The 21,237-nt window shown below is 46.8% G+C and overlaps 8 protein-coding genes across 8 annotated transcripts; 4 read left to right on the top strand and 4 right to left on the bottom strand.

Annotated features, from left to right (window-relative positions):
* Positions 1-824: 824 nt before the first annotated feature.
* On the bottom strand, positions 825-2,417 carry LTR84_005867 (uncharacterized protein; the record flags this gene model as incomplete). The annotated part of the gene is made up of 1 exon (XM_064849431.1): positions 825-2,417. The coding sequence occupies one exon, from the start codon at positions 2,415-2,417 to the stop codon at positions 825-827; it is 1,593 nt and encodes a 530-aa protein (XP_064703655.1).
* Positions 2,418-3,101: 684 nt separating this feature from the next.
* On the top strand, positions 3,102-3,953 carry LTR84_005866 (uncharacterized protein; the record flags this gene model as incomplete). The annotated part of the gene is made up of 1 exon (XM_064849430.1): positions 3,102-3,953. One exon carries the CDS (start codon positions 3,102-3,104, stop codon positions 3,951-3,953), a length of 852 nt encoding a protein of 283 aa, XP_064703654.1.
* Positions 3,954-6,922: 2,969 nt separating this feature from the next.
* On the top strand, positions 6,923-8,597 carry LTR84_005865 (uncharacterized protein; the record flags this gene model as incomplete). Its single annotated transcript, XM_064849429.1, has 2 exons — positions 6,923-7,617; positions 7,769-8,597. The coding sequence occupies 2 exons, from the start codon at positions 6,923-6,925 to the stop codon at positions 8,595-8,597; spliced, it is 1,524 nt and encodes a 507-aa protein (XP_064703653.1).
* Positions 8,598-9,340: 743 nt separating this feature from the next.
* LTR84_005864 (uncharacterized protein) lies at positions 9,341-10,333 on the top strand (the record flags this gene model as incomplete). The annotated part of the gene is made up of 3 exons (XM_064849428.1): positions 9,341-9,640; positions 9,719-10,019; positions 10,083-10,333. 3 exons carry the CDS (start codon positions 9,341-9,343, stop codon positions 10,331-10,333), a joined length of 852 nt encoding a protein of 283 aa, XP_064703652.1.
* Positions 10,334-11,087: 754 nt separating this feature from the next.
* LTR84_005863 (uncharacterized protein) lies at positions 11,088-11,547 on the bottom strand (the record flags this gene model as incomplete). Its single annotated transcript, XM_064849427.1, has 2 exons — positions 11,088-11,197; positions 11,247-11,547. The coding sequence occupies 2 exons, from the start codon at positions 11,545-11,547 to the stop codon at positions 11,088-11,090; spliced, it is 411 nt and encodes a 136-aa protein (XP_064703651.1).
* A 1,819-nt stretch (positions 11,548-13,366) lies between these two features.
* On the bottom strand, positions 13,367-13,997 carry LTR84_005862 (uncharacterized protein; the record flags this gene model as incomplete). The annotated part of the gene is made up of 2 exons (XM_064849426.1): positions 13,367-13,908; positions 13,961-13,997. 2 exons carry the CDS (start codon positions 13,995-13,997, stop codon positions 13,367-13,369), a joined length of 579 nt encoding a protein of 192 aa, XP_064703650.1.
* Positions 13,998-18,981: 4,984 nt separating this feature from the next.
* LTR84_005861 (uncharacterized protein) lies at positions 18,982-19,428 on the top strand (the record flags this gene model as incomplete). The annotated part of the gene is made up of 1 exon (XM_064849425.1): positions 18,982-19,428. The coding sequence occupies one exon, from the start codon at positions 18,982-18,984 to the stop codon at positions 19,426-19,428; it is 447 nt and encodes a 148-aa protein (XP_064703649.1).
* A 131-nt stretch (positions 19,429-19,559) lies between these two features.
* LTR84_005860 (uncharacterized protein) lies at positions 19,560-20,413 on the bottom strand (the record flags this gene model as incomplete). The annotated part of the gene is made up of 2 exons (XM_064849424.1): positions 19,560-19,879; positions 19,942-20,413. 2 exons carry the CDS (start codon positions 20,411-20,413, stop codon positions 19,560-19,562), a joined length of 792 nt encoding a protein of 263 aa, XP_064703648.1.
* Positions 20,414-21,237: the final 824 nt, after the last annotated feature.

The raw sequence follows: 21,237 nt of genomic DNA, 5'->3' as shown, positions 1-21,237 counted from the left end.
ATGCTTCTGATTCCATATTCAAAGACCTCAGTTGGCCACTACAGTACTTCGTGGCCAAGCGGCAAGGATTACACGGGTACGTACATATAGAGGCACAGTGGTGTCTTCGACCTTTGTAGCAAGGTTGGATCGTAGTTTTGAGCTGAAGAAGATACCCATTGGGTCACAAAGCCGGTCAGCTCATTTTTCAATACATAGAAACAAGCCACGATGGGTACATCGTTTCAATGGCTTGAGATCGTATCAAGACTTGAAAGCAGCTACCCCAACAGTGGCACACGGGGCCAGAAGTTGTGGAAGACCAAGAGTCAACAGAGGATCTGGACCCTGGTGGAGAGTGTTGGTGATTTGCATCACTTGATTCACTCCATTCGGACTCTTTGACCGGGCCTTCCGTGAGTACTATAACACTTTTCTCAGTCATATGAGTTGAGATCTTGCCGCCCTGTGGACATCAGAATTCGTGGATCACCCAACTGCGTCTATTAGCTAATACTCTACAAGTACTTGAGCACGGCGGGCCACAGGATAGGGAATAGGGTTCGCCATCCACGAATTCTGTCATGCCATGGGTGTTGGGGATTTTCATCTAAACTTTTCAAATGACCAGAAAATCATAACGGTGTCGCTGAGACGAAATCGATCCCTACACTGAGATCGTAATATTAAGAGGAGATGCCTTCCTCAATACGTGTCCAATCCGGCAGTTATCTAAGATATGGATAATAAGTTGATGTCAACCCAAAGCCACTACTACCGTTCAAAGGTGGAAAAGCAGGCCTGGGTTACCAATAAACACTCTGACGCTTTGTATTTTCCTATGCTTACGGTACGCATATATAGTTGGCTGCAGAGTTTTGGTCTCCATGTCCAATGTAGCGAGAGGTTAGGGGATATCTGCAAATACTGCGAGTGAGCGTAAAGCCTGTTGCATTCGAAGCAAGTGCATCAAGGATGTCGGGTGAAACATCCTGCTCAACCCAAGCTACTAGTGAGGACAATGGATCAACTGGAACGGCCCCGTTGGTCAAACCCAAACCACAGTGATCCACACCCGGCACCAGAAAAGTTCGATAAAATGTGTCCATGGCAACGCGGTGCTTCAAGGCTGCTTCAACTTGATGGTGATAGTTCACAGTCCCCTGGGGGAAGATCAGTTGATCTGAGAGGCCATGCCAGACTATCAATTTCCCGCCTTGCTTTTGAAACCCAGACAGGTCTGGATTATTCGATCCAATGATCTCACCGTACTCATCTTGTGACTGAGAGAACAACTTTTTAAATTCTGAGTAGCCGATCGTTGTGGTATCAAAACTGGGATCCTTGAGGACAAAGTACCTCAGCCAAGCATCATTGACGAAGAATGGTGATCCTTTACGGACTCCGTCGAGAACCGTGGTATTCGAAAGATAATCCAAAGGAGCGCCTAAGTTCAATGCGTATAAATTTGACGTGTCTTTGGGAAAGGGGCCTCGTAAAATATCGTGGATGACAGTAGCGATAATTCTTGTGAAGCTGATTGTCTTCCCGTTACAATCAACACTTGTTCCCACGAGCTTGAATGGGCTGAAAACGCATCTTTTCGGCTCCGTTATCACATTGTCGTTAACCCCGTCGAAAGAGTCACAAGCTGATATTGCGCTTTGTGTAAAGGCTTTTAGCAGACATGGGTCAACATATGTCTGGTGCTCTTTCATAACCACTTGGGGCCACTGTTCTGCTACCACATATCGTGCCCAGTCAATTGCCGGCGCACCTGCAACGATCCCATCGAAGTCTGCAGGATATTTTTGTGCCGAGACAAGCCCTTGCCTACCCCCAGTTGAACATCCGTTCCAATAAGAATGATGAGGCTTTGTACCATAGAATTGTGTCGAGATCTGCTTGCCTGCTACAGTCATATCGTGAACCGAGCGCGACGCAAAATTTACAAGGAGTTCCGTGTTGACTTTCCCATCTGCGGTCAGTGCCCAAAGTTCTGGACTATAAGGGTCACCAGATAGACCCGCATCAGTAGATGCTGAAGCGTATCCCAGTCCTGCCGCAGGCGCAAGGCTGTACTCAAACAGACCGGCAGCAAACCCACTCCCACCTGTGCCGAGAAAGCGGCCATTCCACCCTTCTAGTGGTAACCATATCTTGACCTTAACTTGATCTTGTGCACCCTGGTGGGTAAGCACAATATCTACGTCACAGATATTGAGTCCCGATATGTCGTTTTTGAGTAGCAGTGGAACGGCGGACACTGTATAGTTGAGTAGCTCTTGTGCTTTGAACGAGATTATCGTCGTTCCAGGGATATTTGGCGGCTTCAAAGAGGTACATTGGGTCCAATTCGTTCCAGAGTTTGGGGTAGGTTGTGTAAGCACGGGGGCTATAAGTAGTGCTATAGTATAGCTTTTGAGCTGGAGTTTCATGTTTTCAGATTTCAAGGCTGGATTGCGTGGGCAAGGAGTCCGATGCTTGAAGATGACAATTGTTCTTGATGCCGCGGGAGACTTTCTTGACTATATACTTGATAAAAGCTGGCCTCATGGAGATTACACAATTCTCTGAGAAATCCAGGGCTGACACCGTTTGGGCTTCCATCTTCTAGGATCGTCGTAAAATCTCATAACCGAGACTAGTGGTCAAGATCGCCAATTAATTGAGTGCTCAACGCAGGGCCTTTGTGACACAAGAGGTTAAGCAGGTCTAAAACGATCCTTGAAAACTGACTGAGAGATAGCCCAGTATGATCAAATTAAATTTCATATCGTGTAAGATTTTAGTCGAAACTTACTTAAGGCGAAATAGCGTGGAAATCGTAAAGCATCGACTATCTGGCCCGCACGAATTTCCATGCGAGAGCTTCGGGAGGAACCACGAAGCAACTAAGATCAGTTGAGAAAATTTGATACACAACGCTAAGACGTAGCGAAGGTGCAGGAGTCTCCTCCAAAATACTTTCTACTATATGCTAGCTAGTGCAGGTGGATTTCGAAGGGGAGGATCGAGAAAAATAGTACATTATCTTCCCATCTTCAGTCTTGAGGGTGGCACTGTCTCAATCACTCCGATCATGAGCAAAGTCTTCCTGCGGGTTCCTCAATTCAACGAACATGGCTCAGAGCTCTGATGACACTCTGGTAATTCGTGATATCACAGACAATATCACAACTTTGAGTGTGCCATTTACAATACCTGGGGGACTCAAAGCAGGCGGCCGTACCACTATTGTGAAACTTTTATCTGGCTCACTCGCTGTATTCTCACCAATACGTCTGACAGAGAAAGTGAAGCAAAAAATTCGATCTTTGGGTCGCGTCCTATTCATCACAGTCCTCAATCTCGAGCACCACCTCTTTCTGTCAGACTGGGCCAATGAGTACACCGATGCTATCATCATAGGAATGGAAGGCCTTTCAGAGAAACGATCAGAGAGGAAAGATATAGAGACCATTAAGTTCACCCATGTCATATCTACCACAAATGAGACCAAGGGTGTCCATGCGGCTTTCGATGCAGAGTTCGAATACGAGTTCATGGCTGCTAGCCGGAATAAAGACGTTGTCTTTCATCACAAGCCAAGTGCGACCCTCATACAAGCCGACATTTTATTCAATTTACCGGCTCTTGAGCAATATTCATTGGTGTCGAAGACGGACTCGGGAATCCTCACAAGAATCTTCAACAAGGTCCTCACTACCAAGGGTAGCCTTCTAGGACAGAAGATCATCCTATGGTATTCCGTTGCCCAGAACAAGGAGGATTTTGCAAAGTCCACTACGATTATTGGCGAATGGGCATTTGATAGGATGATTCCCTGTCATGGAGATGTCATTGAAACAGGAGCGAGGTCGATTTTTCGCAGTGCAACAGATTGGTTCACAGTGAAAGAAGGGTCACCACACCATGAATTGACGTCACATTGCCTTGCCCATCCCTTCGAGTACCGCAATCAACACAAGTGACAAACCAACTTAGTTACTAATTATATTTCAAGTGTGAATTGTTTTTCAAGTGTGATCATTCAACCTCAAACCATATCCGCAATGTGTTCCACTGTTATTTGGGTCATAGGAATTCAATTTCGTAATAATCCGGCCGTGGCGCTCCATGAACCTGACTAATGAAGTTAATACATGGTCCATGGAGCTAAAATCTTACACGATCTTCTATCTCCAATACGGATGTGGCTTGGGCAGATCTATGTAGATGCGGGTTTGAGTTTAGCTTCATCGAATAAATCCTTCGTTACTAAGCGAGGCCTCAGTCACCATTCAGAGCTGACATTTATGCAGATCTTATGTTCCTCCTAACGTGCTTGGCTGAACTAATTGCACAGAGAATTTAGCGACATTTCCACGTCGTCTGTTATATAAGCCCGGATCAAGATCCTGTAGCTGTAAAGATTGAGTGTCAGCCTTGTCATAATCCCGATCCATGCTTGTCTTGCGCCGAAGTCATGCCAAGTCCAAGAATGGATGCAATACTTGCAAGATCCGCCGAGTCAAGTGCGATGAGCACCGTCCAAGCTGGTGAGCCCAGAGAAACCCACCCTCAAGGAATGTACTGACTTGCCTAAAGTTTGAATTGTCTCCGACTCAGTAAGTCCTGTGCATATGCACGGCCTAACGTGATTCCAGCGGAGGCTTCCGAATTCGTAGCTGGCAATGCTTGTCACACCAGGGAATGTTCACAACAATTTCCATCCTTCACAGGCCATACACTCTCAGAATGGCACCATTTACATATTGGAAGTTTTCGCTACCTAGATTACTTATGGTCATTGGCGCAAATTCTTGAACAAAATAAAGTAAGCCGCTTCTGTGTTTGGTGGGAAGAGTTTCGCATGTAAGTCGGACAACTGAATGCGAATGTCCAACTGAGTTCTGACCTATGGATGTTTAAGCCTTTTTCAAGTTGCCTCAAAAATTGATTTTGTTGCTCATGCTATGATTGTGATCTCAGCGAAAAGACTAGCGCACGTCACAAAAGACACGGTGGTCCTTGGAGATGTTGCCAAATACCATGCTCTTGCAATTCAAGGATTGAGAAGAGCTCTTGCGTCCTTTTCGCGACAGAGTGCAGACGCCGTGCTATGCGGATCCATACTTTTGCTTTTTCAGCAAGATACATGGTAAGGCCTGAAACCCTTTTATGATTGTTCGTGGGCCTGAAACACTGAATGAATTAGGTCTGGATGGAGGATGATGATGGATGGGACTTCCTCTGTATGAGACCCGTGATAAAGCTCCAATACTTCGATCTCTTGCTAATGATCCAATAGGTTATCGAGCAAATGAAGCCATGGTTGGGTGATTCGGTCTTGTCTTCAGCCCTACTCAGTTTCAAACCGCCCAAAAATCCATTAGGCAAGATTGGACTCGATTCAAAAGTTCACTCGAATGGAGCAGAAGTTTCCACGTTCTCCGAGGCCATAAGAACTCTTTTGGACCAAGCCAATTCATCACTAAATCGGTTATCGAGCTGCTTCAAGAGTAATCCTGAAGCTTCCACAACAATCAGAGGTCTTCGAGATCTCATAAGGATTGTTCGAGATTGGCCAACAACGTTCAAAGTACAAGACCAATTCCGACTTGTTTATCCCTTCTCAACTTTCATGAAACCACTGTCCACATCTTTTCTTTTTCTGAACGAGAAAGAACCATTCCTGATTGCGACGCTTGCACATTTGTTTGCGGTGAACACACTTCTAGCTTTAATTTTTCCCGCCATCAATGTTGCTGCATTTGTTGCCACCCAAGTTAGATCCCTATCAGCAATAGGAGACTGGTTTCAATCGACACCGTACATATATTGCGATGTATGCAGAGGAACTCACAAGAGTGCTGAGCTGATGACGTTTCCTATGAATACGATAAGGATATATTGGCAATCTCATAGCGGGCCTTAATCCCATGTACCCATTTGTTTAACTAGCCTGAAAGTAAAGCTCATGATCTCTGCCTGTCCTCCCAATTTCGAATCGAAATTTAACCAGTATTATATAGGATAGGATGTGATATGATTCAAGGTACCACAGCTATGATAGTGGAGTACGTCCATCAGGAATAGTGCCACTATATGGTTGACCTTGACGGAGAAGTTCTCGAAGTATCTTCACGGCGGGCTCTTAAGTCATGAACATCATCGACATGCTTTTAAGCCTTGACTCTGGTGCCCTCAAGGAGATACATGGACAGCCTTCGTATCCTGCTCAATTATCCATGTAAGCACTGAGACAGTGCTGAGAGCGTGTTGGCTTTTTCAATTGGTGAGTGCGCCATGGCCCGATCCGTCATCTTGAGCATTAGGGGCCATGCAGCAAGCGAGTCAATAGTGTGGGAGGCCAGCGCCATCAGCGACTGCAATCACATCTGTGATGAGTTTGTATCTAGTCTCACGGCTCGCCTAGAGTTTGCTCCAGTCTTCGCTCAGAAGATTCGGCGGTCAAAAGGCCTACCAAAAGTGCATAACAATAGGAGTTCCAAAAGCAAATTTGTTGATAGCGACTGAGATTCCCTGTGGAGGGGTCTGAATGACATGTTGAAGGTGGGGACGAGAGTGGCATACCGAGGATTTTAGGCATGATTGTATCCGTCAATGACACGAAGTTGTGTGGGACCCATAGTCCTTGCCTGGTATTTCTCAAGGTGGCTGGCTGACATTGTCGTAGGGAGTCGCATGCAGGCAGTCTAATGTGATTTGTTTGGCACTGCTTTAGCGACGGACTTCAGCTGCACTTTCTCGGTCGCCATCCTGCGGGTGATAATTCACAACCGAGAATAGGCCAGTCTCGACCAGCAAGGGTTTTCAGCTCCATCCCATGCTGAGAGATGGACAATCAATGCCTTGAAGACAGCGATCTGCATTTGTTTTGCCCAGTTTTATCGCTCACTGAAATAAGAAACATTCATCAAACAGCGAACATTTCAAAATGATATATATCCTAGCATTCGTGCTATTCTGGCTCAACCATACACACGCAAACCGGCTTGCGCACCGAAATGCAGACCAGATCGTTCTCGACACTGGAAGGTTCAACTCAGTTCCGAACGCCGAGAACGTGTCACTTCGCATTGACCATAACAACAAAACAAGCTCAAACTTTTCGAATCGTTTCTATGTCAAGGCCGATTGGTACGAACCAGGAGGTCCCGTATTTCTATACGATGGTGGTGAGGGTACTGCCGATACTAGCCACATTAATAGCAACAAGTTTACCTCTGATAAGCAGTTGAGCTTTTTTGAGAGATTCTTGAAAGGCCACAGGGGCCTGGGCATCGTCTGGGAACATCGATATTATGGAGAATCTCTCCCCCTGCCGCAGAACCGGCTTATCGAAAGTAGAGAGGAAGATTTCAAATATCTTACTACGAAACAAGCTCTTGATGACGTTATGGTCTTTGCCAGTTCCTTCAAGAGGTCTGAGAAGCAATTCAAAGGTGTGGATCTTACGCCCAAAAAGACACCCTGGATATTCATCGGATGCTCTTATCCAGGAGTTCGAGCTGCCATCATGCGCGTTGCATACCCGGACACGATATTTGCCTCATATGCCGCCTCTGCTCCCATCGAGGCGAAAGTGGACATGTCTTCGTATTACCAGCCGATCTGGTCAGGTATGACGAGGTATAGATATTCCAACTGTTCGGCAGATATGCATGCCGCTATCGTTGAGATCGATATCAGGCTGAGCAAAAGTCCAGCGGACGCAATTGCTATCAAACAATACATTTTCGGCTGCACCAAGAAAACCGTTTCCCGATGCTAATTTTGCCAGTTATCTTTCAAATATTTGGGGTACGTGGCAGAACTATGGCATGGAGCGTGAGCCTGACCCCGAAAATGAAACTCAGTCGCTCCACCCCGGCCTGAGAGCCATGTGCGATCATATCTCATATAACAACGATACAGGAACTATGTCCGATGCAAAAGGCTGGGCACATCGTAAGGGTGTTGACTTTACACTGGACCGGCTGCAGAGCTGGCCAGGTCTCATCGATCAGATAGACTTCGGTAGAGAAACGATCTCCTGCCCAGTCAAATCTGTGCAACCAAAGTCACCTCAATGTGTGAGGGATGACAAGCTGGAAGACATCTCATGGAAATACCAATACTGCACCAAATGGGGATATCTGCAAGTTGGAAACCCAGGCGTCAATCAGATTGTGAGCAAGTACTATGATTTAAACTTCTTTCGCCATCAGTGTCAGTGTCAATTCAATTTCACCGGCACTGGAAATCGCGCCATCCCTCTTATCCCGCAAGTTGATTTGATCAATCGTATGTATGGTGGTCAAAAGATGCGTCCGTCCCGTACATTTTTAACTGATGGTGAATTTGATCCATGGAGAACCCTCTCACCGCTCATGGTCGACAACATAACAATTCCAGACTACGACGCCCCCACCACACCAGAAGCCCCGTTGTTCGGCAGGGTATTGCGTAATAAGCAGCACTGCGGAGACTTCGACAGCTACGATGAAGATGCTAAAGCTGCACATGCACGTTTCTCTGAGGCTTTGAATCAGTGGTTATGCTCCTATACGAAGAAGAACAAAAACAACTTGAACAAAGGTGCGGAGAACATCCTCTGCCCAAAGAAATGATCAATCTGCCAGAGCGAAGCATAGTGGTCTATCAAAGTGAGGATGATTTTTATAGGGATAGATCTGTGGTAGTGTTCCAGGACTCTCGCTAACACGTTCGCGAATTGTTTATCTCGACAAAAGAGGTACTATCGTTATTTACGGAGGCCCTGTCCGGCCCATCTTGTCCGCAAGTTCCGTAGCCCGAAGGATAGTGGCCAATCACCCGAATAATGAAATTATATAGAAGCACTACGGGAGGAATGAACTATGATTCGTGATAACAACAAAACACTGTAAGGATTTCACAAGAGAAAGAACATAAATCTGTTCGACGAATTACTCAATCCCTACTGATGTAGGTAGTGAAAGGTTCTGGTCCCATGCGACTCGATATCCTTGTATATTTTAAGGAGGGCGGCTTTTTCTTCCGCAGAATGATCACGTCACAAAATAAACGTCATTCTCGCACAGCTATATACCTAGTAGGGGCTCGCCCAGCGTGCAGTCCGTGAGTTCCAAACGATTTCTGAAAAGTTGAGCTTATCATTATTTTCTTTGAATCTCGCTTAGCATATAAGGACTAGTTTACCATCCGAATAGGATATCGGTCTGACTACCTGGTAACTTTTACAAGTTTGTACACCCTGGGACGACTAACGTAACCTTATTATCCACCATTGCTTTTCAATTGACGAATCGTGCGCTCTATCCTCCCTCCACTCACATACCTTTTCAATACTACCTACTCCGAACGACACAGAATGCCCAGCGAGAGCAGATTGAATCGACATCGGCCGTTCTCTGGTGAACAAGAAAGACGGGACTCTCATGAAAAATGGCGGAAAGCCCGTCAACACGGACTTGCCATGTGCAGTGAATTCGTTGGCACAACAATATTCTTGTGGTTTGCTTTCGCAGGCGCCCAAACTGCAGCAGCAACCGGTGGAGGTGTTGCAGAAACTCCAGAGCAGGTGATGTTGACCAGTTTGAGCTTCGGTTTCAGCTTGCTTGTCACCGTTTGGGCATTTTATCGCGTTAGCGGTGGCCTTTTTAATCCTGCCGTATGAATAACCATTCCATCCTGACCTAACATTCCGGATTCAAGCCGAACACAAGTTCACATTACTGACACAGGATAGGTGACATTGGGAATGGTTATTACAGGAACTCTGCCGTGGTTCCGTGGACTGCTCCTATTACCAGCACAACTTCTTGGTGGCATCGTCGCCGCTGCACTTGTGCAATGCATGTTCCCCGGGCCCTTGGTCGTCAACACTCTCCTCCAGGCTGATGTGACTCCAGCACAGGGTGTCTTTATTGAAATGTTCCTTACGAGCTTGCTAGTATTTACGATATTGATGCTGGCAGCGGAGAAGCATTATGGAACATTTGTGGCACCGGTTGGAATTGGAATTTCTTTATTCGTTGCCATGATGGCCGGTACGTCTTTTGACATATCACTCCTTTGCAAAGTTTGAGTGCACTTAAGCTGAACATTTGAAGGCGTTTATTACACGGGCGCCTCACTGAATCCGGCTCGCAGCTTTGGCCCGGCTGTCGCAACCGCCAATTTCCCGGGGTACCATTACATATATTGGTTCGGTCCTGTTATGGGTAGTCTGCTTGCCGGCGGATATTATAAATTTCTTAAGTACTTCAACTATGAAGAGTCAAATCCTGGACAAGATGCCATTGATGAGCGAGAGAAGGCCCGGGATACGGCGTCGACCAATCAACAGGCTAATCGCAAGTAGCCAATTGGCGATGGACAGCGCCATGTTCATCTTGAATCTCTCCTAGGACTTGCGGTCCCTACACGTTTCGACACATGAAACACTTCTCGCTGGGGTCAAGACTAGGAAGCAAGTCTATGTGTTCGCAAACGCAGCAAATGCCTACATGAGTTACGCGCTGGGCATTAATCGGAAAACACCTCCTCTAGCTGGCGATGTTCTCTCATCAGCAGGCTATCTGCGAACATTCGTCCTATCTTCCCTGACCCAAAATACTAAATGAGGACGAATTACGTTCAGTAAAGCTGTTGCCGAGAGATTTTTCTGGTAAAGATAGCTTGCATTCATGGATATAGGTCACTCTCACAAGTCTTCATGTGACAGAGCTTGTATAAAAGTTCGCGGGCGAATCACTTGGTTTCAGAGTACGGTCTGCGATGAATGACATTCCAATTTCGCGACATAAATTTCAAAAGTATCATAAATAAATCAATACAGCCAGAAGACAGTCAGGAGGCAGCTTTGAAACTTGACTGAAATTTGGTTACCCAAATCAGTGTCTAAGCCTCATGAAGTGACTGGAGTGATCAATGCCCAAATTCCTATCAGCATCAAATAACGAGTTGATCAGATTGATAAACAAAAGGAGAGTATTTTCTCAACCACAAAGTAGCATTGAGACCATTAGCACATGGGCAAAGTCGTGTCTTCCCCAGTCCCCAAACAATCAGCAGTCGTCTATACACGCCCTGCGCGGCTTTATCGCGATTATTCTTCACTCTTTGAGGAGAGTGGCAGCAGGTATAATGTTGCGGACGGTATATGTGCTCGCCGGGTTAAAAGTGACGGTGGAGAAGCCACAGCTCCTAAGCAGCTCACTGACATCTGAATATCTATGAGCACAGTTATACACGAGTAGTTCGACGAGACTTACCATTGTCGTCGTCATCATTATCGCTATTGTCGTCATCGTCGTCGTCGTCATTATCGCTGTCGTCGTAATGTTCAATGCAAGCAGCACAAAGTGGGATGGCTTCTTCGGCACCAGCACTGGCACAAATACAGGCGGTCTCATCCCTGTCAGCATCGAAAAGACGGTCGCACTCGGTTGAAACGTCCGGTAGATTCACACAAACCGAGGTGCATTGTTCGGGAATATCATCCCTATCAACATCTCCAGCAATGACCATAGCCAAGGCACTGAGTGCGAGGAATGCGGCAATGATGGTTTTCATGTTGATTGTAATGGTTGTTCTTGTAAAGTGGTATAGAGGTTGGTGACTTCTGTTGTTGGCCCCGAGTTGATATATGGTTGAGATACTGGAGTCGCCTGGTATTGGGATTCAGACATCCAGAGGCCACGCTTTCTTTATAGACAGTCGTGCATTTGAGATAAAAGTTGTATTGTTGCTTCGAAACATGAGAGGCTGCGTTATGACCGTGGCTGAACACGTCAACCAAACTGAAACAAACCTGTATAGCAACTCACTTGCTGTGGAGACAACTCAAACATCTTTCCAGTGCCAACTTCTAATCCTTGTATAGAGTTCTCAGAATCTCCAACTCGATGGGCTTGAGCGGTTGTTTTTCAAGCTGCCAAGTGGTGCCCAAGCCTCTGGTCGCTCTAGGCATCAGCATTTCGGAAGAGCTTGCGCGCGCTTCTTGAGGCAGAAGATGGAGATTTCAGCAATCTATCCCATACAATATTCCTCACGGTGTGGCTTACCCGGATGAGGCGGTGTAAGAGGCTCCCAAGAGGCTCCACTATCGCATACGTAATTGAATCTTTAATCCCAAATTCGCTGGTCCTGTTTTTTCATTACAGCTGAGCTGTGGTCAAGTTGACCAGGATCCCATGAGTCTCCGGGGATATTTGACCTTTCAGCGGCTCAGTTGCACGATTTTTTTGCGAGACGTGTGTCTAACACACATCATGTCCGCGTGAAGTGCTAACGAACAACGATAATCTCAATAGCATATTTTGATTTCAGTGCTATCACTCTATCCATGTTCCCTGTTGTTGAATTGTTGTCCCAGAAAGCTTTTGTGCCGAGAGAAGTTACAATGGTGCTGCGCCACCCTACCAAGAAGGACTTCTTCAATTAGTCCCGCGGCAAAATTTATCAGTCATGGCAAAACAGAACTCATGGACACCCAGCGCTCAGCCACGTGAACTTCGATTGGTGCAAGTAAGCTCTTAAATCCAACAACAACAGACCAAAGACAGCGTGCGATACTAAATAAAGGGCCGATGGGGACCATTTTCTCTCCCCGCAATAGGTAGCTAAGTGCCAAGAACCGCTAAGGTGTCTTCCAAGGGTGGCTATGCGCTATGACGAATGGGCCCACAGTACGCGCCATCCGAAACGTGTATCTAGAAACGTGCTTATTGATAGCACTCTTTGAAAAGGACCTGAGCAGCCAGTGTGTGCCATGGCAGATGCCAAAGATTCCCATAGCGTGACTGGTCAGCTGCCTGTTCATGCTGGTATATATCTCAGTATCAGCTTTGTATCATTGTACGCTGCGAAAATGCCATGCATGGCTACCTTCACCTAAGGCTCTTTCTTTGATAGCTGCTTTGACCGTGGTTACAAATCCTGTTATGTTGAAAACGTCCTTTCCTTTATGTCGTTAGACGACATCTACCTTCGTGATTAGGCAACTTTGGCGTAGTAAAGCTTCCTTCACGGACTCGGTCAACCTCTTGCTCCGAAGCGGTTTTCCCCCATAGGGGCCAGATACCCGTAACTCTCCACCATCACCATACTCCGAACGTTCCATTCCAGAATGCAAACTTTCCTCCACTGGTCTCTCTTGTCGCATTGTCGATCTATGTGTACTTATATAAGCTAGGCTGAACTTAACAACGAATTGGGAAGATGCAAATAAATACTGACCATATTGACCAGACCTAAAATACTTTCTGTAATGGTGATCTGAGTGTCTTCAATCCCAAATTCTTGGGCACACTCATTCCCCATGTCAGTCTGGACAAATCTGTGAATGTATTTCTCAGAATTTCTTGCAGCCCTCAACGGTTATCAACATAACTCACCCTGGATGTGCAGGAAATGCCACTATATTGATGTGTTCGAGGTGGATTTTCTTCATTATCCAGTTTAGAGACGCTTTGGTCGGTCCGTAAACACCGTTCGGGATCTCAAACTTCTCTTGGTTCCCAATGGTGCCTGTTTCCGAGCTCATTGCAATAAACTTGGGTATCTTATCGGATCGTTGAAGTAAGGGTAGCACTGCCTGAAATAACAGTATTACGCCAACTACGTTTACACGATAGTGATTTAATATGTCAACGGCTGTGACATTCTCCACTCGTGGAAATTTCTGGGATATTGCAGCGTTCGCAATGACCACATCCAGTGCGGTAATGTTATACTGAGTCTCAAGTACTGCGACTGCTTCGGCGGCATCGGTCGTCGAATTGCTGTCGATTTTGACAATAACGAGTGAAGTTGTTGGCGCTCGAGGTAAGCTTTGTAATGATTTGCTATTTTCATCATCAGGATTACGAACTGCAGCCACGACAACATTGTTGGCCTGTGCTAGATACGCAGCGACTAATCCCTTGCCTAATCCTTTGTACAATGTCAGCAGTGTCTTCCATTTGTGGAGGCCAAAAGAAGCTACCTCTAGCGGCACCCGTAATCAGATAGGTTGTTGGCATCTTGCTGTAATAAACGAATTTTGTCAAACGCAGCTAACCCGAAGATTGGCCTTTGTGAAAACGTCTTTGATTGTTCAGGATGTTTATGAACAATGCTCATCACGCCCTGACCATATCTTCCAGATAACTAGTATTCTGATCATAAAACTCAAACACCGTTCACTGCTGGAGTACCTCGGCTCCACCATTCATGTCTAATTTTAGCGCAGTAGATGAAGGTATATAGGGGCAGAAAGCCATACGAAATTGCCGACCTCGTCAGCACAACCTGCATCCGCTCAGAAGCCACGATAACAGTGATGCAGAGATACTCTGGAGTCAAGTGTTTCGAATATGCGACCAATCGCTTCCATTGTAGTGGTTCCCAACTCGGTGTGTGAGACGGTGCCATCCATGATGTCTCTTCCCCATCCGGCTCTCCATCCGGCCCAAGGCCCCCTCCCCCATCCGGAATCCCACCGCCTCTCCATTTCCATCCACATTTGGAGTATGACAGACTCACAACTAGTGGGCACGAACAATCACCGCATGACTGGTCGATTCGAACAATGAAATGGCTCCCAGGTGAAATTTACGTAGCAAAGCCAAGGCCTATGTTTCCATAAGTCTATCTAGCGTGCTTGTCATAGCTTCGCAGCATGGCCACGGAAACTTGGCCAGCTGATTTCTGAACGTGACTAATATGCTGAGAGACCCATACCTACGGCTGTTGCTGGCCGTACACTGAAGCTTGTACCAAACTATCAAAGCCGAGGTGAATATGATGATGGGAAGCCACACTGAGAGTCTTTCCTGGTCCGACCCTGATTTTGTGTCGGAGAGCTCCAGTACCAACCAGGCGAGATCCAGTGCTTTGTCCGAGATATCAAGGCTTTTGGCAACGTTTACCCCCGGATCAACAAACACCGCTTCTCTCGGGTAGCCAACCAATTGGTAAAGAGAGCCTAGATCGGGGCACAAAAGTTGCAGCTCACTGAAGTGGTATAGGGCCAAGATATCTTTTCTCACTAGGTCCTTAAAATGGACATGCCACCTGGAAAGTGCCGACAGAAAGTCTGCACCCAGTCTGCAAAACTCGCTTTGTAAAGATAATGGTGACCATGGATTTCGTAAAGGCTTCAACTGATCACCCGCAAGACCGTTTATGGCACTTTCTTGGTAGCTGGGAGGGTATGGCATTGAGAGGTGACATTGCTGCATATACACTATATCGTTGAGCATCGCGAGCAGTAGGAGAAGTGCGTCTTCATTAGATCTGACATCGAGAGGTAAGACATATCCATGAATGAGAGAGTTGTAAACCATGCGAAAATGATGATCAGAACAAGGCATTTTAATGTACAGCTCGCTGACTGAGTAGTTGGGCACTCTGTTGAAGTGTACGGCGTGCATGGTATCAAGCAAGACCAGATAGGCGACGAGGGAGCTAAAAATCACCACTCTTAGTCAGTTGAACCCCATTTTCCTTATCAACACTCTCACCTTTTTACTCCAAAGTCTTTTGGTGGTAGCTTGACTGATGCGAAGAGTGGAGAATAGCCATCGATTAAGTGGGAACGTCGCGACATCTGTCAAGGGTTTAGCATATCAATTCTACAGGAAGGGGGATATGATAGAATGTCTACCGTGGCTAAATTGCATAAAAGCCCCGAGGTTTTCTGTCGAGCTGCATATTCTGTCGATAAAATGCCATACGTGGTAAAGAGGGCGCCCTGGTAGGAGAGAGGAAATCAGTTATAGCAAGAGAACAAACTCCCTGCGACACTCTTACCGCGATGGTTGCCGCACATGATCGACTCTCGCGGTTATCAACTTCTAGCATTACAGACCACAGGCCAGCGCCAGCGACAAACAAGTCTGTGGAATCAGACCGTCCAACTGAGATTTCGTGACTGGTTGAATCTTTGGGGTTTGTTGAAATCGACCCTAGACATGCAATCGCGATTTCCAAGTATGGTGGTGGATGGCCTATAGTTGAATTTGTCACGCCCAGAGATTTTATGAATATATGATGCTCGAATAAGTGCAAGAACACACTCCGGTAATGGGCTAGTGTATGCTCTGGTGGCAAAATCGGCAGATCGGAAAGCATGACCATAGGGTAAGTATATGGTGCTGGTAATCCCTAGGGAAGAACTACTCAGAGGATTCTCGTGAGAAGTCAAGCAGACATCATCGCTTACCGAGTGCATTGTCTCTACAGCGTCGCCCGTGGACCTCGAATCCGGGTTTTCCGTTGTGTCTTCCTCGACGTCTTCGCTGTGAAGGAGCGCAATGCGAAAACGCTCGAGAAATGATGCTCCAGGTACTTTATGGGCATCGTAGACATCCCAACGTGAAGGCTGCCGCTCGCTTGGCCACAGTCGAGGTCTGTAGAGCCTAGTCTGAGTATTGTCGGACGAAAGCTGTTGATTCGTCATGATTCTGAACAGGAGATGACCGACTTGGGACTATGCGTAGATTATGCATGAACAGGCTGCGAAAGAGGAAGCATGAGGCTGGGGTTGAGAATTTTCCCCCGATTTGAGGTCATCGAACTGACTATTAGTTAACAAGGTGGGGTTAGAGACCCCAAGGGCATCCCCGAGCGCAGATTTGTTAATACCAAAAATTACCCCAGGTCGGCCGAGAAGTTACCTAGGTACAGTGCTAGCCAACGGAGTTCATCAGTTAGGTACCCCTCCTTTTTCGTTGTTCCTTCTCAGAAGTTATTGATTCCCCCAATTTCGATCCTGGCAGCTTGTCATCACCAACCTTTATCTCGAGACCATGGCGACGACCGATAGTCTCGATCCCAGCCAAGAGGATCACAGTCACCAGGTATGCTATATATTTGAACCAGTTCTCTGACCACATTCCCAAGATCTCACCAGCTGGAGCTGTCAAATGATTCCGAATTCGCTTTGCTCTCACGGGCCGATGACAATATTGACTTGATTGTAGTGCGAAGTCTGCTTTCGAACCTTTTCTCGAGCAGAGCATCTAAACCGACACCACCGAATCCGTAGGTGCTCTAGGTTGTTTCGATTCCGATGTCGACCACTGCTGAAGCGTCTACACTCAGATACCAAAGAAAAACCTTTTACATGTCAGCACTGTTTCAAATCGTTCCAACGCTCCGACGTGAAAACTGCGCACATTAAAAGATGTCATGCAGGTCCATCAGGCCAGTTGCGTGGCCCTCTCTCTACGCAGAATCTGCCACGGAAGCGTGCGCGTATTGCGTGTGTGTGCTGCAGGAGGAAGAAAATGCGGTGTGATGGTAATGAGCCTTGCGCACCATGCATCTCCAGTAGTACAATCTGCCAATACATCACGCCGGAAAGCTCATCTGCGACAGAGGAGAGAAATCAGCATACTGATATCACAGCCGCCCCATCGTTGGACCCTGCCACATGTTTCTCTACTAGTGAAGGCCTCAATCCTATACGTTCTCACATGGAACAGCCGATTGGTGCATCATTGGATATAGACTTGATTCCTGGGCTTCCAATTGTTCCTGACTTCGCAGAAATACCACAGAGTAGCCACGAAGGGAATGACAGCCGAATCGAGAGAAATGTGGAAATGTCAAATCCTAAGGAACTCATCAATGAAGTGTCGGAAATGCCGCTGTTCTTTGATAATGTCTTTGGCCAATTCTCCGATATAGCTGAGACATCTAATAGTTGGGGATTACCTGCGGTAGTATGCCTCCCAATCCGGAGTCCTGTTAGACTAACCAAGCCTAGGATACCCCTTTTTGGTTTGACCGATCCGAATTTGCAACACCTGAATGCTTCATGAATTCAAACGGCGAGCTTCCGCAAGACTCGGCCCCGTTGTCAATAAATACCCTGACCACGATGATGCAGGAATACTTTGACAGCAAGTCGAGGGCATCTTCACCTTCACTTGACAACGCTCGCTGGAGTTGGTATTCGGTACCCCCGGATCAAGACAAATACAGCAGGGATATCGTCAGGATTTTTCTGAGCATATTTAAACGACATATACCAAAAACATTCGTCATTTTCAAAGACGCTTGTTCGAATTTCGATAGCCAAATTGCATACACACTTGCAATGGCTGCAACCGGAGGCCTGTTCTGCTCGGTATTTGGCAGCAACGAAGTTGCAATGTGCATGTACAACGATGCTCGAAGACTACTATTGGCAGCGGTAGGGATCGTGCTTTCTGCATACGGACTTGGGAGCTAAATCCCGCTAGTTCAACACCAGTAGTATTGTTGATAATGCTTCAATCACCCTGAAGGAGCAGCTTATGATTGTCAAGACGGTACAGTGATTTCCTCTGGTTCCAACCAAATATCTGGTAACGAAAATAGTTTATACTGTTGGAACTCTACGGTCTTTGCAGTGGCGACAAGAGAAGTTACGAGTTCTCGGAGTCATCCCATGGACATCTGATTGAGGTGTGTTTGCGAACCTTGTCAATGAGTATCACTAACGAAGGGCTTTAGTCAGTGCAAGCATACAGCCAGACTTTCATGGCATCCATGCCGCACGAACGACAAGAAGATGAGAATGCCCAGTAATAGTTTCCCACTCCACTAAGACTGCAAGGCTAACCTAGTCACAAAAGCTTACTTGAGGCCCTGTACATACTCGACTGCTATCGGGTAATCATAATGCAGTGCCCTCCCTCTCTTTCTTGGCATCATCCAAATTCATTCGCACGACCGAGAGGATCTGCTGGCCGAATCCAATCTCTACACGAATTGGTCATGCAAATCATAGGCGGTGGACGGATGAGTGTCTCGGTAGGGAGCGAATCTAGCCTTGGGAGCCTAGCATGTATAAGTGTCTTTCTGTTCCCAGTACTCTATCCGCGCCAGAACAGGTATGGCGTTAGCAACTTGGTCGTCGAGAGCTTTTCGCTTTGGAAGAGGGATTTTGCGGATCTTGCTTGTGATACTTGGTTGCGTCTCCGCGGAGAAGCAGCAGATGTTTCTCATCTGACAGTTTATCACATGATGAACATCATGCTTCGCGCCAACCTCACGGTCGTGCAGAGCTTTGCGCACTCAGCGCCCAAGTCAGCAGCACGAGATCCTGAGAAAGGTATAGCAGCTCGGGAAGTACAAGCGTGGACCCGCAGTCCCCAGTATAAGTTTTCTCGATGGCATGCTGACCACATGATTACCGCTATCGAAGAGAGTTTCTCGGATCCAAACGTGCTGAATCGCCAATCTGGCCAGCCGTCGTTGTCAGCCACAGAGGGTCAACGTCTCCCCTTCGAAAGTCCCCATATCCCTTACGCCCTTTATTTTGCCACGTTGATTGTTTGGTGTGGCGAAATGAGCAAGGAGAATAACAACTCGGCTTCTTTAGCGACTCAAGCTGCCATAAAAAGAGGTGAAAGACTTCTGTTGTTGCATAAAGTCCATATTGCCAAACTACTGGCACGCGTCCTACTCGATGTAAGGTAAATCTTCCGAGCGAATCCCTCAGCTATGTCATTCGGAATGCAATAGGAAACACCATAGATTGAGAAATTCGATAACTATGAGGTCTCTTACGACTTAGGTTATGGCTACACAGTTTCTTGAAACCGCAGTCTTCACAGTACCGATGTCTGCCCCTTGTCAACCGTGATCAGAGCTCCGTTCAAAGCAGATGATCCTTTTGATGCAAGGAAGACGCATAGATTGGCCACTTCTCTCGTATCTGAAATTGGAGTTGCTAAAGCATCGACCACCACATCCAGCAGCCTTTGCCCTTCTCTGTGCGTATTCTGCGTGTACGGGCCCTTCGTAATGATCGTAGTGTTCATTCCTCCTGGCATTACTAGGTTGCACCGGATTCCTTGGTTTTTATAGTAGGCAGCTGTACTTCGTGTCAAGCCAACCAAGGCATGCTTGCTCGTCGTGTAAGCGGCGCCTGCCTCGTGTCAGCATATGGCATCCTTGCTTGTCAGGTCCCAGTTAGTGGTAAATTCCTACCTCCGGCCCATCCTCTTTGACTAGCTAGCGAGCCAATGTTGATGATTGCAGCATCTTCGGCTTTCCTGCCTATGAAATGGCGCAGGACTTCCTTGCTCATTAAGAAGGATCCCGTCAAATTGACGGCCATGACTTTGCTCCAGATATCTTCGCTCACCATCCCAACAGGTTCGAAGCGGTCCGTGATGCCTGCACAGTTGACTAGCACGTCCAGAGTGCCAAAGTGCTTAATGGACCTCTCGACTAAGGACTTCACCTCGGCAGCATTGGTGATGTCACATTGTGATATCAGTACAGGTCCCTTGTCCGAAAGATCCACCGCTATCGTGTCAAGCATTTTTTGGTTGATGTCGCAAACTACCACATTCGCACCAGCAGCCAAGAATGCAACAGCGATTGATTTACCAAGGCCACCAGCACCTCCTGTAATCAAACATGTCCTTGCTGATAGTGATTTGCTTAGTGAAGCCATGACGAGAGGAATGGTGGATGGAAGTTGAGTTCATGTAACCTTCCGATGAACTGGCCCTCCTCCTGGACTTTTGCTCGGCGCTTATGAGCCAGAGACTGATTCAAATACTTACGTACCTTGCAGTAAGCTTTTAGTGCACGGTTATACCTCGAATGGATCTCACAGGGGGTAACGGGGTAACACGACTTCAGCAGATGATGATTCACGGCCCCAGCATTCTCGGAAACTGGAGTTGCCTATTCTCAGGATTATCACCTAAAGGACGATTGAGTGCGCGCCACAAGTTCCTATAGGACGGAATAATCACACGAAAAGAGTCTTGGAATCGAAGTTATGGTTATGATTCTCGATGAGCTGTGAAAGAAGTAGAGAAAAGCTCGATTTGAGAAGCTATACGGACGATACTGAAGCGACGGTGACCTTTGACCTACCCACCCAGGGCATGACAGAAGGCGTGGATCGTGAAGCCTATTTACTATCCTGTCGCCTGCCGTACTCAAATGTTGCATGGTAGAGTATTAGCTATACGACGCGGTTGGGTGATCCGCGATTTTTGACGTTATCTGGGTGCCTCCAGCCTACTGCGACTGCTGACATTGACTACTTAGCTATTCAAACCGAAGGTCTAATCTTTCTCTGCCACGTAGTGGTTCTATGATTGAGTAGTTGCTGTTTGATATGAGAGTCTTCAGCCTCATCCCATTTACCCTGGCGCCGTTCTTCGCTGGCTTTTCAAATTCTGTACCGCCGGCTCAATGCCATAACTTTGTATTTATTTTTGGGTCCTAAAGCTTCCAAGCAGGTATTTATCATCGACAACGTTC

The sequence above is a fragment of the Exophiala bonariae genome, assembly GCF_035927105.1.
Source record: "Exophiala bonariae strain CCFEE 5792 chromosome Unknown scaffold_22, whole genome shotgun sequence".
NCBI classification, from domain to species: domain Eukaryota; kingdom Fungi; phylum Ascomycota; class Eurotiomycetes; order Chaetothyriales; family Herpotrichiellaceae; genus Exophiala; species Exophiala bonariae.
This window is presented reverse-complemented; position numbering and strand designations above follow the sequence as displayed.